The sequence below is a fragment of the Castor canadensis genome, chromosome 7 (assembly GCF_047511655.1).
Source record: "Castor canadensis chromosome 7, mCasCan1.hap1v2, whole genome shotgun sequence".
Classification (NCBI taxonomy): domain Eukaryota; kingdom Metazoa; phylum Chordata; class Mammalia; order Rodentia; family Castoridae; genus Castor; species Castor canadensis.
The window spans coordinates 61,112,047-61,125,481 of NC_133392.1; the positions used below are offsets into that span (position 1 = coordinate 61,112,047).

General features: G+C 51.7%; 1 protein-coding gene across 2 annotated transcripts in view; it reads left to right on the plus strand.

Moving 5' to 3' along the window:
• The window catches only part of Adamts14 (ADAM metallopeptidase with thrombospondin type 1 motif 14), a 71,853-nt gene that overhangs the window by 37,105 nt on the left and 21,313 nt on the right, over positions 1-13,435 (plus strand). Inside the window, exons 5-10 of one of the 2 annotated variants that reach the window (XM_074079074.1) lie at positions 4,336-4,419; positions 5,077-5,233; positions 6,992-7,097; positions 8,621-8,764; positions 9,605-9,737; positions 10,978-11,091. In XM_074079074.1, the coding sequence (XP_073935175.1) occupies positions 4,336-4,419; positions 5,077-5,233; positions 6,992-7,097; positions 8,621-8,764; positions 9,605-9,737; positions 10,978-11,091 (738 nt within the window). The remainder of the gene's footprint in view (positions 1-4,335; positions 4,420-5,076; positions 5,234-6,991; positions 7,098-8,620; positions 8,765-9,604; positions 9,738-10,977; positions 11,092-13,435) is intronic. The other variant, XM_074079075.1, reaches the window with a different exon arrangement.

Genomic DNA, 13,435 nt, shown 5'->3' on the forward strand with positions numbered 1-13,435 from the left:
TTCTGGGAGCTCCGAGGCTCCCAGAGAAGAGATTCGGCTTCAACTCCTGCCTCCCCTATCCAGTTGCCTCTTTCCTTGCCCTGTTTCCTGGCCCCTGGGTGATTCTCTGCCTTCTCAGACCATCTGACTTCAAATCCATCCCCTTTGTCCCTCTATATAGGCTGCCTGTGTTTGGGACCCCAGGGTTGAAGCTCAGCCGTAAAGCTCCTCTGGCTTCCCTAAGCTCACCGCCACGGACCCCTTGCCACCTCCCGCCAGTGCTTCTCATCTTCCTAGTAAGACTATAAACTACTGGAGGACAGGGTCAGTCTATGTCCTCACCCTTGCAGAGGCTGCACTTCTGAAGTAGGAGTTGGCTTGAGGATTACCGTGTGCTACTGGGACAGAATGACAGAATATTCACGGCCAGGACTTCCCTATAGCCCTGGGCCCTGGAATCTTGGTTTCTGTGTGCTTCCTGCTGATGCCACCACTAGCAGAGTCAGGCCTTGGTCCAGGGGAAGGACTTCTCTCTTCTGAGCTGTGAAGTCTCCTCATCTTGTCATTGCAGCCTAGAAACTGGTTCTGGATAGCACCTAAGTATAAATGGGGGCCATAGAGTCACAGAGTTCTGATTTCCCTGGCCTTCCCACATCCTAGTCTGGGGGCCTGGGACAAGTAATCAAACTTCAATGAACTTCGAATTTCTTACCTATGAGATGGAATAATTTTCAGAGGGAGAAGCCCTCAGCACAGTGCCCAGTGCCCAGTACGTGCTCAGGGAACAGCTCATCTGTCCCTCTAACCCCAGTGCTCTCTACCTTCCTCTCCACTCTGCCGTTTTTCTTCCCTTGGCCAGGGTCCTGACCCTTACTTGTTTTTTTTTTTGCTTCACACTCAGTGGCTATCTCAGGCCAAATGTGGTTTTAAACCTTAACCTGGGGGTCCTGGCGGAGACCTTGAACTTGGCTCAGAGATGAGAAACAAGGATACCAGACATGCTGTTCTTTCTGGCTTGAGGGTGTGTTTTGTGACCATCCTGCCTTGCTCCCAACCATGGGAAGCAGTTTATGATAGCCCCTTAGCTGGCTCCTCCTCTGGCATATGGGATGTAGCCGTTGAAGGCCAAGGCTGACAGGGCCAGACCCTGGTTGCATAGCTAGCCTGGAGCCTGTCAGGGAGTGTGAGTGTGCTCCAGAGAGGTTGGAGTCCTGGGCTTCCCAAGAGGCCACAGTCTCCTGGCTGTGGTGCCATGTGCTGGGTGGCCTCTACAGTGCCAGCCAATATGGGAGTCCTGCACGGTAGCTTTCCTGGCCTGTGCAAAGCCTCAAGGCAGTTCCAACTGAGTAAAAGCCACTGAGGTCCCTACTCAAGAGTTCAGGGCAGGTAGGGTGTGTGCAGATGAGCGTGCCAGGGGCCAGAGAAGGACTGGACCGGGGAACTTGGAATGGCAGGGCCAACTCCACCTCCCAGAGCTGTAGGCTGGAGTTGGTAGCTGTTGAAAAATCATTGAAGGCCTCGATGAATGGATTTGATCTACCAAGTCAGGGACAGAGATAAGTACAATTGTTCCTCAGTATCCCTGGGGGGTTTGGTCCCAAGACACCTATGGATATCAAAATCTACAGATGCTTAAGTCCCCTATATAACCAATGCAATCCTCCCATATACTTTAAGTCATCTGTAGATTACTTGTGATGCCTAATGCTATGCAAATGCTATGGAAATAGTTGTTATACTGTATTGTTTAGTCAGTGACGTCAAGGAGTGTACATGTTCAATATAGACTTTTCCAAAGATTTTCAGTGCACAGTTGGTTGAACCCAGGGATGCAGAGCCTGCCTATACAGAGGGCCAACTGTCACACAGCAGGATTCTGGAGTAGTCTAAATGGTCCAACCCACTAGGGGGATGACTTGTGGGAGATGGTAGCAGCCTAGGATACTTCCAGAAGCCCAGAACATGCCCCCACACAGTTGTCTCAGTGACTCCTCTTTTCTCTTAAGACAAGAAGTAGGTTTTCACATGTACATGTGGGGCCCAGAAGTGGCTATGAACCCACTCTTGATGTGCCTCCAAAGCACATGGGGAGATCACAACACTGACTACATCCCTGTGTGGGAGGAAGGCCATTCTGCGTTGGAAGGGCTGGAAAGGAAGGTTATTTGAGAGTCACTCTGTTGCAGGGGGATTATCAACATCAAGCAGCAAAACTTCCTGAAGTTGGCTTTCTTCTAGGGAACATGGGTGTGGGGGGCTGCAGTCCTGTGGGGCCAAGTCCTCTTAGGATAAGTCTGGGGAGTGCAGTTGAGGAAGATACCATCTCTATGCCATGGAACACTTTGTTCCCATGAACACTGGGGAGGGCAGGAGGGTGGGAGGGACTTCTGTGCCCGTGGGCCTGTCCATCTTGCCCTGTGGTGGGGATTGGCAGGGTCGCCCACAGCAGGCATTAAGCTTTGTTCTCACTATTCCATTGGATCCAGATATGGGTGCCAGGAAGGCCCCGTGGCAGAAGCCTGTTCTGAATTCTGCATATTCACGCACTGGGTCTGCTGCCAGTTCTGGGCGCTGGGATGCTGGGTTGGGGCTGGGCTGGGCTCCATGGTGCATGGGGCTTCTGCTGAGTGGCTCTGTGCCCATGGCTTGGCTCTGTCCTTGGCTGGCCCAAGAGGAGTGTGTCAGCCCTGGAGCAGGTTTCCAGTTCCCCTCCTGGCTTTCTATCCTCATTGGACACACATATGCATGGTTGGAAGCCCCTTCCTCTCTACCTGGTGGACAACAGTCCCCTTGTGGGTTGTAGGTTGGTTACTTCGCTTAAGCATGGGAAAGAGTTGGGGCCTAATGGGCATGGAGAGGTGGAAGCAGTGAGAACAACAGCAGCAGAAACTCCATCACAGCTCCCAGGAAGCTGTGCACGCAGGAGACAGAGGCTAGATTCCACTTCTTCCTCCTTCACAGCTGTTGATCGTGCCTGGGGGCTTGTGTGGCTCATTCGTGGTTCCCAGACATTCATACATGGCGTCCCTATAACAGCCACTATTATTCCTATTCTATAGCAAAAGAAATAGAGATTCTAAGGAACTCCTTGCTGTGCCTAAACCAGTCATCTCATAAAGGGCAGAGTTGGGATTTGAGCCCAGAACTCTCAATAGGTGCATCACTATTGGTGTGTCCTAAAATTGACTGGCTAAGCAAAGTCAGTGCTGCTGTTGGGCAATGATTTCTCTCAAGCTGCATCCTGGGATTAGTTATATAGCAATGGTACGTCTCAAGCAGACATCAGGGATGCTGTCAACGCCATGGAACATGTTCCAGAAAACAAGCAAAATGTGAACAATGTATTCCAAGTCACAGACTCCTATTTGTAAATCAACAGTCGTGTGTGCATATACTTGCACGTGTGGCAGGAAGCTAATTCTAGCGACGGCCATTCTGTATTTGGCTACTAGCAGTGTGGATGATGTTCTATTTTTTTGTACTTTTCAATTTTTTGCAGTGAAATGTTTCATGTCTTAAAAAAATTATCTAAAACAAAAAAGCTGGAATGTCCAATGGGCAGCTCAGGAGATAGCATCCTCAGGAGAGCTGCGTGTTCCTTGTGATTGCTGTCTAGGGCTTTGTGGTAAGGCAGTGTCTCAGATTCCTTGATGAACTGTGTGGGGTCCTTGGGGCTGAGAAGAAGGAATTATCCTGGGTAGGACTCCTGGAGCTTGACCGGGTCTGAGAACCACCTGGGCCTCTTGTTTAAGTGCAGGTCCTGACTTCAAATGCAGGCTCCTGATCATGGCTGGGTACCGACAGGTGAGCCCCTGCTTGTTAGGAGGCTTGGGTGGGGTCCGAGGCTCTGTGTGTTTGGTGCTGCTGCTCCAAGGCCCTTGAGCACTGCCCTGGAGAAGAGCCCAGTGCTGGCTCCCTGGTAGCCAGGCACTATCAGGCAGACATTGTCCCAGTGGTGACTGCAAAGGTACACAGGGATGTTAGGACAAGCAGCTTGAGCAGGGATTCCCTGAGTCCAGTAACCTTTCTGGAAGAGGCTCTTCAGAGATTTGGAAAGATGAGTGTCTTGCTTAGTTTGAGAGCAGCTTTGTTTTTTGGAAAAAGCTCAGGATTGGGATTTAGCTGTCCAGAATTTAAATCCCAGTTTATTAGCTGGGTATCCTTGGGCAAATCTTTTCAACTCTTTCAGCCTCAGTTTCCTCACCTATAAAGCAGGGGTGAGAATGCCTGCTTGAGAAGGTCATGGCAGGGTGAAGAGGTGTAACATATACTAGGAATCTAGCCTGGTACTTGGCACACCATGGGCCCTCAGTGTGTGTTTGCTTCCCATAGAATTCTCTCGCCTCTCCTTAACAGGTGGATGAAATTTACCATGACGAGTCCCTGGGGGTCCATGTGAACATCGCCCTTGTCCGCTTGATCATGGTCGGGTACCGACAGGTGAGCCCCTGCTTGCCACCTGAGAGACCTTGGATGGAGGAGGGGTGTGCAGCCACAGTGTGGTCCCAGAAACTTCCTCTCCAAAATCAGAGCCCTGAGACCATCAGAACCAAGGCTTAGGTTGGAGGCATTAGAGGTGAGAGCAGAAACTAAGGGTTCCTTCAGTGGGGAATGGACATCCTACTACCTTATGGAGGAGACCCTTCTTGAGGGATTTAGGGAAACAGGCTTAGAGGGGGCAGTGACCAAGACAAGTCCTGTCATGGTTGAACCCTGGGCTCTGCAATCTCCAATAAGACACTTAATCTGGACTTTCCTCCAAGGATTGCTGTGGAGATGAGACAGTGCAGTGAATGTAAAGCCCAGGAAAGCATTCATCCTGGCACCTGCCAGTGGGTTAGTAGAGGGGACAAGAAATAGTGTGCCATTTCTAGTGGACACATGTAGACAAAGTGCTTGGTTTGTCACAGGAACACTCCCTAAAACAGGGTGGGCCGTGTGCCAGCCATGCCAGGTGGACACAGCTGGCGATCTCTGGGACAGGCACAGCATGCAGCCCCCTGGGCCTCGGAGCTCCCACTTGTAAGTGGGAAGAGAGCTCCTGTGGCATCCAGGATTCTGACCACTCCACTGGTGGCACTCTTCTGGCCCCTGCAGTCTCTGAGCCTCATCGAGCATGGGAACCCCGCTCGCAGCCTGGAACAGGTGTGTCGCTGGGCACATTCCCAACAGCGTCAGGACCCCAGCCATTCTGAGCACCACGACCATGTTGTCTTCCTCACCCGGCAGAACTTTGGGCCCTCAGGTATGCAAGGTACTGTATTTGCCGTGGCCAGGTGTGTGTAGCCTGCAGGGCACAGGGTTAGGCCTGGAGGTAGACAGGCTCTCTGTGGAGCCTGCCTCAGGGAGGGAGGAAACATGACCTGGATAGAACTTGGAGTGGTTTCTTGGGGACCAGGAAAGTGAAAGGGTCCCCACGTGGGTGCCTACTGTCTTGGCCCAGCCTGAGGCAGCTGTGTGTGGTCAGGCCCTGAGCTCTGTGCTTTATGTCCCAGAGCCCACCTACTTGGTGACCCCATAATTTTCCTGCTCACACCATGTCTGGTATTCTTATCACAGACTGTGGGTACTTAGGGGTGGTCATGTGGGCTACAGAAAAGGAAGCCCATGTCTCATCCCACTCCATGCCCTGCTGGCCCGTGGACTCAAGTTCCCCTTTCGCTCTTGGATTCTCCCAACTCTCAAATGGGAAAGATTGTAACAATGGTCTTGCTTCAGTCCTCAACTGCTCACAGGACTGAGGAATGTGTGAAATATCCGTGACAGAGTATTGACAACTGTAAGCATCTGTAAACATGTACCACTTTCCTTTGTGGGGAAACTGAGATACAGAGTGATGAAGAGGTGTGCCCATGCCCCACAGCAACCAGGAGGCAGATCTGGCTCTCTAGGCCCCACATTAAGGGCTTTGCATGTTTTCTGGTTTAACATTGGAAATGAGTCAGCCAGCCCTGCCTTCCCAAGGGTTGCCTGTCTGCACCACTGAAGCCCAAATGTGGTTTATAGACACGCACGTACCACTCACATGCATGCACAGACACATGCACACATGCAGACATAAGACTTACACACATGCACACACAGAGATGCATGTACACAGGCACACACACAGACACAGGCACATGCACACATTTGTGGGTGTAATGGCATGACATGTAGGACAAAACCCAGAGCTCAGGACAATAGAGGCCCCAAACCTCCTTCCTGCAACAGTCTGTCATTGTACTCCCCAAAGTCACGTCAAATGAAAGACCATGTCAGCCACAACTCTAAGACAGGGAAAGCTCTCTAGTTGACTGCAGGCCAAGGCAGGGAGTGCTTCCTATTGGCTGCCCCTCTGAGATCTTCCAGGGCTTGGTCAGCACTCCCAACCTGTATTTTTTGGTGGTGTTTTTTGTGGTTCTGGGAATTGAACCCAGGACCTTGTGAGTGCTCAACACGTACTCTACTTCTGAGCCACACCCCAGCCTAGACGGTCTTAAAAACAGGTCCTTAGCACACAGACCTAATCTCCCTGCTGGCCTGCCGAATTGCACCTTCCTTAATGTGTTTCCATGGTATCCAGAGTGGGTTTTTTGTTTTGTATTGCTTTTGTTTTTTGAGATGTCTCAAGAGTAGCTGGGACTACAGATTTGCATTACTACACTCAGCTCCCCATATTATCCAAATAGTGCCATTCCCAACCTTCACACAGAAAGCATTCCAAGCACGTTTGTTGACTGATGACTGACTGCAGGAGTGGAAGGAGATAGCATGGAAGTAGAGTGTGTACAGGCTTGGATTCTGTATGAAAATTCAGAGGAGTTGCCAATAGACCTTGGGAACTGTAGACCAAAAGAAAAGCCACCAGGTCATTAGACATGGGGACAGCCAGGCCCAGGTTTGCTTCTCCAGGGACTCTCCAGCACCTCCCAAGTTGTCCCTGCAGTGGCCAGGCTGGCACAGACCTCAGCACATTCTACTTTGCTTGCCTGTGACTTCTTTCTCTACCCTTTCCCTCTCTCCCTGGCAGGATATGCACCTGTCACTGGCATGTGCCACCCCCTGAGAAGCTGTGCTCTCAACCACGAGGATGGCTTCTCCTCAGCCTTTGTGGTGGCCCATGAGACTGGCCATGTGTAAGTAGCACAAGGAAGGTGGTCAGGGCTGGGCAGGTCTATGAGTGTTTGCTGTGCTGAATTCCCAAGAGTCCAGTGGGTGAAAGGCTTTGCTCAGGTCAGGCTTTGGTCCTCAAGTCCCAGGAAATGCTTGGGTGCTGCCCATGGAGGGAGACCCTGCACTGAGAGAGAGGGAGCCAAGAGGCCCTCAGCAGTTCTGGGCCTGTCTTGGACCCAGCCTCCTAAGGGCAGGGCTATGGGAACCAGATATGCCCTGCATTGGGGCAGGTCAGTGGCAGTGTCCCTGTAACAGGCAGGGCCTGCTACCTGGTTGATCTCCATCCCTGACTTCCCTCCATCTTGTCCTCACCTCAGGCATTCAACCTGGTTCCCATTTTTTTTTTTTTTTTTTTTGGCTACACTGGGGTAGGCTCTCTTACCACTTGAGCCACACTCTGCCAGCTCTCACCCTGGTTTTCCTGCTTGCTGAGGAGCTGGCCTGAGCCTACCACAAACAGACATACTTAGAACCCAGGCAGCAGGCTAGGTAGAGGCTGGCTTCTGGCTCTGTAGGCTTGAGTGGTGTTTAGAGCACATTCATTCATTCATTCAACCAATAGTTCTTGAGTACCTGCCCTCACCCTCTAGGCAGAAGGCTATAGAAAAGCCCTCAGGAAGCTACATGTTGGGCAGAAACCCAGGAGCCACTGTACAGTGTGTCACATGGGGATGCACATAGCCTACAGTCGCACTCTGGCCACGTCTGTCCACAGGGGCAGAGCCAAGAGATGGCATTGGCTCTGTTGGATTTCATCCCAGCTCTGTTCCTCACTCCTTTTCTCCTTGGGCCTCCCCTAAAATATGGAGCTGACTCTGGAGAAACCTCTGAGGCCCCTGCATACTGTGGAAGCTGTTAGACCCAAATATTCTGCAGCCACCTGGGACTATTTAAGAAATTAGGACACTGGGCTTTGGCATTAAATTCTAGCTATAAAGAGCAAAACTTTAAGTTTAAACTGCCATTGGGCAGGGTCTGGAGGAGTTTAAAAGGCTGGCACACAGAGGGGCTCTATGAATGAGGCTGAATGGAATTGAATGAGATCCTGCCTTGCACTCAGAGGCCATTCATCTGGTGGGGAGACAGTGCATGGTATACAGGTTGTTAATGGTGGTGCAGGTGACTTGTGCTGTGGAAGTCAGCTCATGGTCAAGGCAGCTAGGGCAGGTGTCCTGGAGCAGGAGTCAGGCTGGAACTGGCCTTGGGAGCTGTGGGCAGGACATGAGGGAGGGGGAGGGTATCTGGAAGGAAGGAATCAGGGAGCAAAGGCTTGCCAGGCAGAATGAGCTCAGCCCCTTTGGGGACAGCTCTCACCAGCAGCCATGGAGAGAGAGGGGTGGTCCTCCCCACTACATGGTCAGGAAACTAAGCCAGGAGGTGCAGCCCGAATTCCTGGTCAGGGTAGGGGTTCCTGCCTTGGGCCTGCCTTCCGAGGGGCGGGTTCCCCAGTATGGCTCAGGGCTCATGCCTGTCCCCCACCTTCCAGGCTTGGCATGGAGCATGACGGGCAGGGGAATGGCTGTGCAGATGAGACTAGCCTGGGCAGTGTCATGGCACCCCTGGTGCAGGCTGCCTTCCACCGTTTCCACTGGTCCCGCTGCAGCAAGCTGGAGCTCAGCCGCTACCTCCCGTAAGTCACCTCACTCTCCGGGCTGGGGCCAGGAAGCAGGGGGCCTGCCACTCCCTCAAGTCATCACCCTACTCTCCTGGCTTGCCTCTTCGGTGGCTCTTGTCCACCTGGCCTTAACCCCACCTCCACTAGCGTCCCAGGTAGGTTAGCCTCTCATTTCCTTGTGCCCGGGAGATCACTTGCATAGAACTCTTATGAAAAACCCAGGTCCCCAGGCTTCTCTAAGATGCTGATTAGTGTCTACTGGGGTTTGGCCTGGGAATCTGGATTCATTAAATACTGCAGGTGCTCTTATGATTAAAGACACTGGGCTGGGGCTGGAGTAGCTGTGTCTCCCAAGGGCCCTAGACAGGGACATGCTGAGGAGGGAATGTGGAGGTACAGGACAAGTGTTGGGCTCAGGAGCACTAGGCCTGAGAACAGCACAGAGTGAATCTGGATGGGCAGATGAAGGCAGACACGCAGTCCCTGACCACAGCAGCTGGCTAGGGTAGCCTGTCCAGTGTTGCTTATGCGTGGTGGTGGGGGGATGTCTGCCTTGGGGCAGTGAGCCCTCAAATTGTCTATGAATCAACTCCTAATTTTGGCCATTGCATGTCCCTTTAATGTGGGCAAAATTGATCCCCTAAGGCAGCTATGAGTTGAGCCCCTATGACCCTGGCTGCAGATGGCCAGATAATCACTGACAGAGGGGGTACCCAGGAAGCCTGTCCTCCCAAGAAGAGAGAGTTAGGGCCCGGGTATGGGTGCAGATTCCTGCAGGCCTTCCTTGCTCATTAAAAGTCCCAGTCGCTTAGGACTGTGGCCCTCTGGCTGGCTCATTTACTGTTTTCACTGCAGATCCTACGACTGTCTCCTGGATGACCCCTTTGAGCGCACCTGGCCCCAGCCCCCAGAGCTGCCCGGGATTGACTACTCAATGGATGAGCAATGCCGCTTTGACTTTGGCACTGGGTACCACATGTGCTTGGCAGTGAGTATCTGGCCTGTGCCAGGATAGGGGCCAGGGAATATCCTTGTGTAACCCAGGATAATTGCTCATGGAGTACCTTCCACCCAGCTAGCTAGTGGTCTTGATTATGGGTCCACAGGCTTGGTGTCATTGCATGGTGGGGGAAGTGCAAGACGAAGGAAATAGGACCTGCCCAGTCCCACCTGTGGAGGCAGAAGCTTGCACGGACTTTAGCCCTGGGGAAAGGACAGGAATGGTAGATGGTCTCTGAGGCTTCAACTAGGCTGATCACCTGGGGAGTTTACCAATGAAGTAGTCCAGGTGTTGGGAGTAGGGCCCAGGGGAAGAAGAGTTCCCCAATGGGGTTTGGTGAGACATTTTGGTCTAACTCCCTACTCCTGTACGTGCAAGTTACTTCTCTCCCAAGGGTCACTTCCTGGCCCCCATTGCCATAGATACCAGGGAGCATCACCCTTCCCTGTAGGATAGGCAGGAGGAGACCTTTGAGCCTGGAGGTCAGCTCAAGCCACCCAACAGAGGGGCAAACAGTGCTAACTATGGGGCCAGGCTGAGGCTCAGAGAAGGGGGCATCCCTGCGTGGGGACTTTAAGGCAGGCCTTGGTAGCCTGAGTGCTTTACACCCCCACTCAGAAATGCAGGCCTTCTCATCTCCTCAGGAGAAGAGGCCCTGCCCTGCTTGGTGCTAGAAGGAGCCTGTGTGTGGTCACCTTCCCCAGGCCACAGTGGGACATGTGGTCTGACACAGCATTGCTTTGAGGGCAGAAGAACAGGGCTTGTCTGGCTAGCGAGAGATGCAGAGAGAATATTAAGAAGATTGGGGCTTTCCTGGACAATCTGAACATAAGGTTACCAACCTCTGGCCTCACTGAGTGTCCCCATTAGAGGAAGATGAGGCTCTCACCCTCATCTGTCATGTCAGGGCTGCTACATCCCCAGAGCCTCAAACCCTGGCACAGTGGCTTCTGCAAAGATAGGAGGGAGGCTAGGAGAGAGAGGACAAGGATCCTGTGCACTAAGCTGGGCCCCTTCTCAGTACCTGATGAGAGATGCAGCGTCCTGGAGGCTGCTGGCACTGGGGATAGAATAGAGCTTTGAGGGTATGGGGTCTTTGGTTTCCTCACAGTGTCCTGGGCCCTGGCATCCACCACCCCCTGTCTCTCCATATCACTGCCCTTTGCCCCCTGGACAACTTGTCAGAGCTGGAGAGTTCAGCCTGTGACCCCGTGCTCTTGCCACGCAGTTCAGGACCTTTGAGCCCTGCAAGCAGCTATGGTGCAGCCACCCTGACAACCCATACTTCTGCAAGACCAAGAAGGGGCCCCCGCTGGATGGGACCGAGTGTGAACCAGGCAAGGTACCTGCAGGGGCTGCAGCAGAAGTGTCTTCTAGGGTATAGACCATCTGTCACTGGCATGGGCACTGGTGTCAGGGCCCCCTCCCTGCCTGTGTGTATGTGGATGGGGCAGAGCAAAGGACTGTCACGAGTCCAGTGTGTAGCAGATGTGCTCGAGTCTTCCTACAACCTTGCACACTCATACACTCTCATATCTCCCACACCATGGCCTTCACTTCTGCAGTTGGCCAAGTTTAGCATGATCTTATAGCCCATACAGCAGGAATGCTTCTTCCCATTTTACAGATGAGAAGATTGATGCCCAGAATGGTTAAGGTACAGTTGGGATCACACAGGGAGAGAAAGCAGATGGGGAAGACTCCAGGTGCCTGCCTACTCTCCCGCCCCCAGGCTGCCTCTTTCCCCAAAATGGGTTCTCTCCCCTTCCCCAGCCTACCCTTCACCTATGCCTTCTGGGTTTGTGTCTGCTCCTTGGGCCTTCGTGGGTGGCAGGGTTGTGTTTGTCAGGGGACCTTATGGCTGGATCTGAGAGCCTTGAGCTGGGGATCTGCTCTCTTGCTGGCCCTGCCCTTGACCATTGGGTTGTGATCTTGGACCATTCACTGGACTTTGCCAGCCCCTCCAACCCAGTTACTTAACCGCCTGCCCACTGACTTGTGACCTCTGCCCTAGCCAGGCTCTTCCCACTCTCCCCTCAGTCCTACTAGGCATCTCCCAGGCTTGTGCCTTCACCGGTGGGTGTTTATTCCATGTTACCCTACAGCAAAAGCGAAGGGAGCTGCCTTTAGTGGAGCCCACCTTTGAATGCCTGGCTCTATGCTTAGGCCTTTGCAGGGTTAGTGCCTTCAGTTCTCAGAACCGTTCCATTTAAAGGTGAGTAAACCAGGGCCTGGCAAAGTGAGGTGTGAATACACAGCTAGGAATGGCTGAACTGGGATTCAAAACCAGGCCTTTCTGCTGCCATGCATACACTCCTTCCACTCCATGGATGTAGCGAGCTTTCTCACAAGCTCTTGTTCTCCATCCTAACTGTGGGCGACTGGAGATGCAGAAAGGACAAACAATAGAAGACAGACATGCAGAAAGTTGGGGCCAGGTGTGCTGGGCACTTGGATGGAGACACACAACAGCCTAGTTGCTTCTTTTCTGCTAATAACTCTTTTACTTTGCTTCTTTTCTCTCTGTTCTTTAAAACTTTGCTTTTCTATTCTTTAAAGTCTCTTTCCTTAGACTTGCACTGTCCCATGTTTTCTTTAATCTCTCTTAAAGCCTTGGCCCTCAGACTTGCACTGTCCCTTGTTCTCTCTTAAAGTCTCAGTGCTCAGACTTGCAGACAAACAACAGCAGCCACATCTATTTTTTTTTTTTTTTGGTTTTCCTTTTTTTTTCTTTTATTATTCATATGTGAATACAAGGCTTGGTTCATTTCTCCCCCCTGCCCCCACCCCCTCCCTTACCACCCACTCTGCCCCCTCCCTCTCCCCCCAACCCCCTCAATACCCAGCAGAAACTATTTTGCCCTTATTTCTAATTTTGTTGAAGAGAGAGTATAAGCAATAATAGGAAGGAACAAGGGTTTTTACTGGTTGAGATAAGGATGGCTATACAGGGCATTGACTCACATTGATTTCCTGTGCGTGGGTGTTACCTTCTAGGTTAATTCTTTTTGATCTCACCTTTTCTCTAGTTCCTGGTCCCCTTTTCCTATTGGCCTCAGTTGCTTTTAAGGTATCTGCTTTAGTTTCTCTGCGTTAAGGGCAAATGCTAGCTAGTTTTTTAGGTGTCTTACCTATCCTCACCCCTTCCTTGTGTGCTCTCGCTTTTATCATGTGCTCATAGTCCAATCCCCTTGTTGTGTTTGCCCTTGATCTAATGTCCACATATGAGGGAGAACATACGATTTTTGGTCTTTGGGGCCAGGCTAACCTCACTCAGAATGATGTTCTCCAATTCCATCCATTTACCAGCGAATGATAACATTTCGTTCTTCTTCATGGCTGCATAAAATTCCATTGTGCATAGATACCACATTTTCTTAATCCATTCATCAGTGGTGGGGCATCTTGTCTGTTTCCATAACTTGGCTATTGTGAATAGTGCCGCAATAAACATGGGTGCAGCAGCCACATCTAAAAACTACATTGGCATAACTCTTAAAGTCACTGTCCTTAGACTTGCACTGTCCCATGTTTCCTCTAATCTCTAGCATAACTCAGCAGCAGCAGCAGTCTCACAAGCAGCTGGTAGCCAGCCAATCAACCCCCATCAGAAAAACCTCTCATCCTCCTTCAGTGAGTCTTTTATATCCAGTGGTAAACAAGGAGGTGGAGCAATAGTTCTCCGG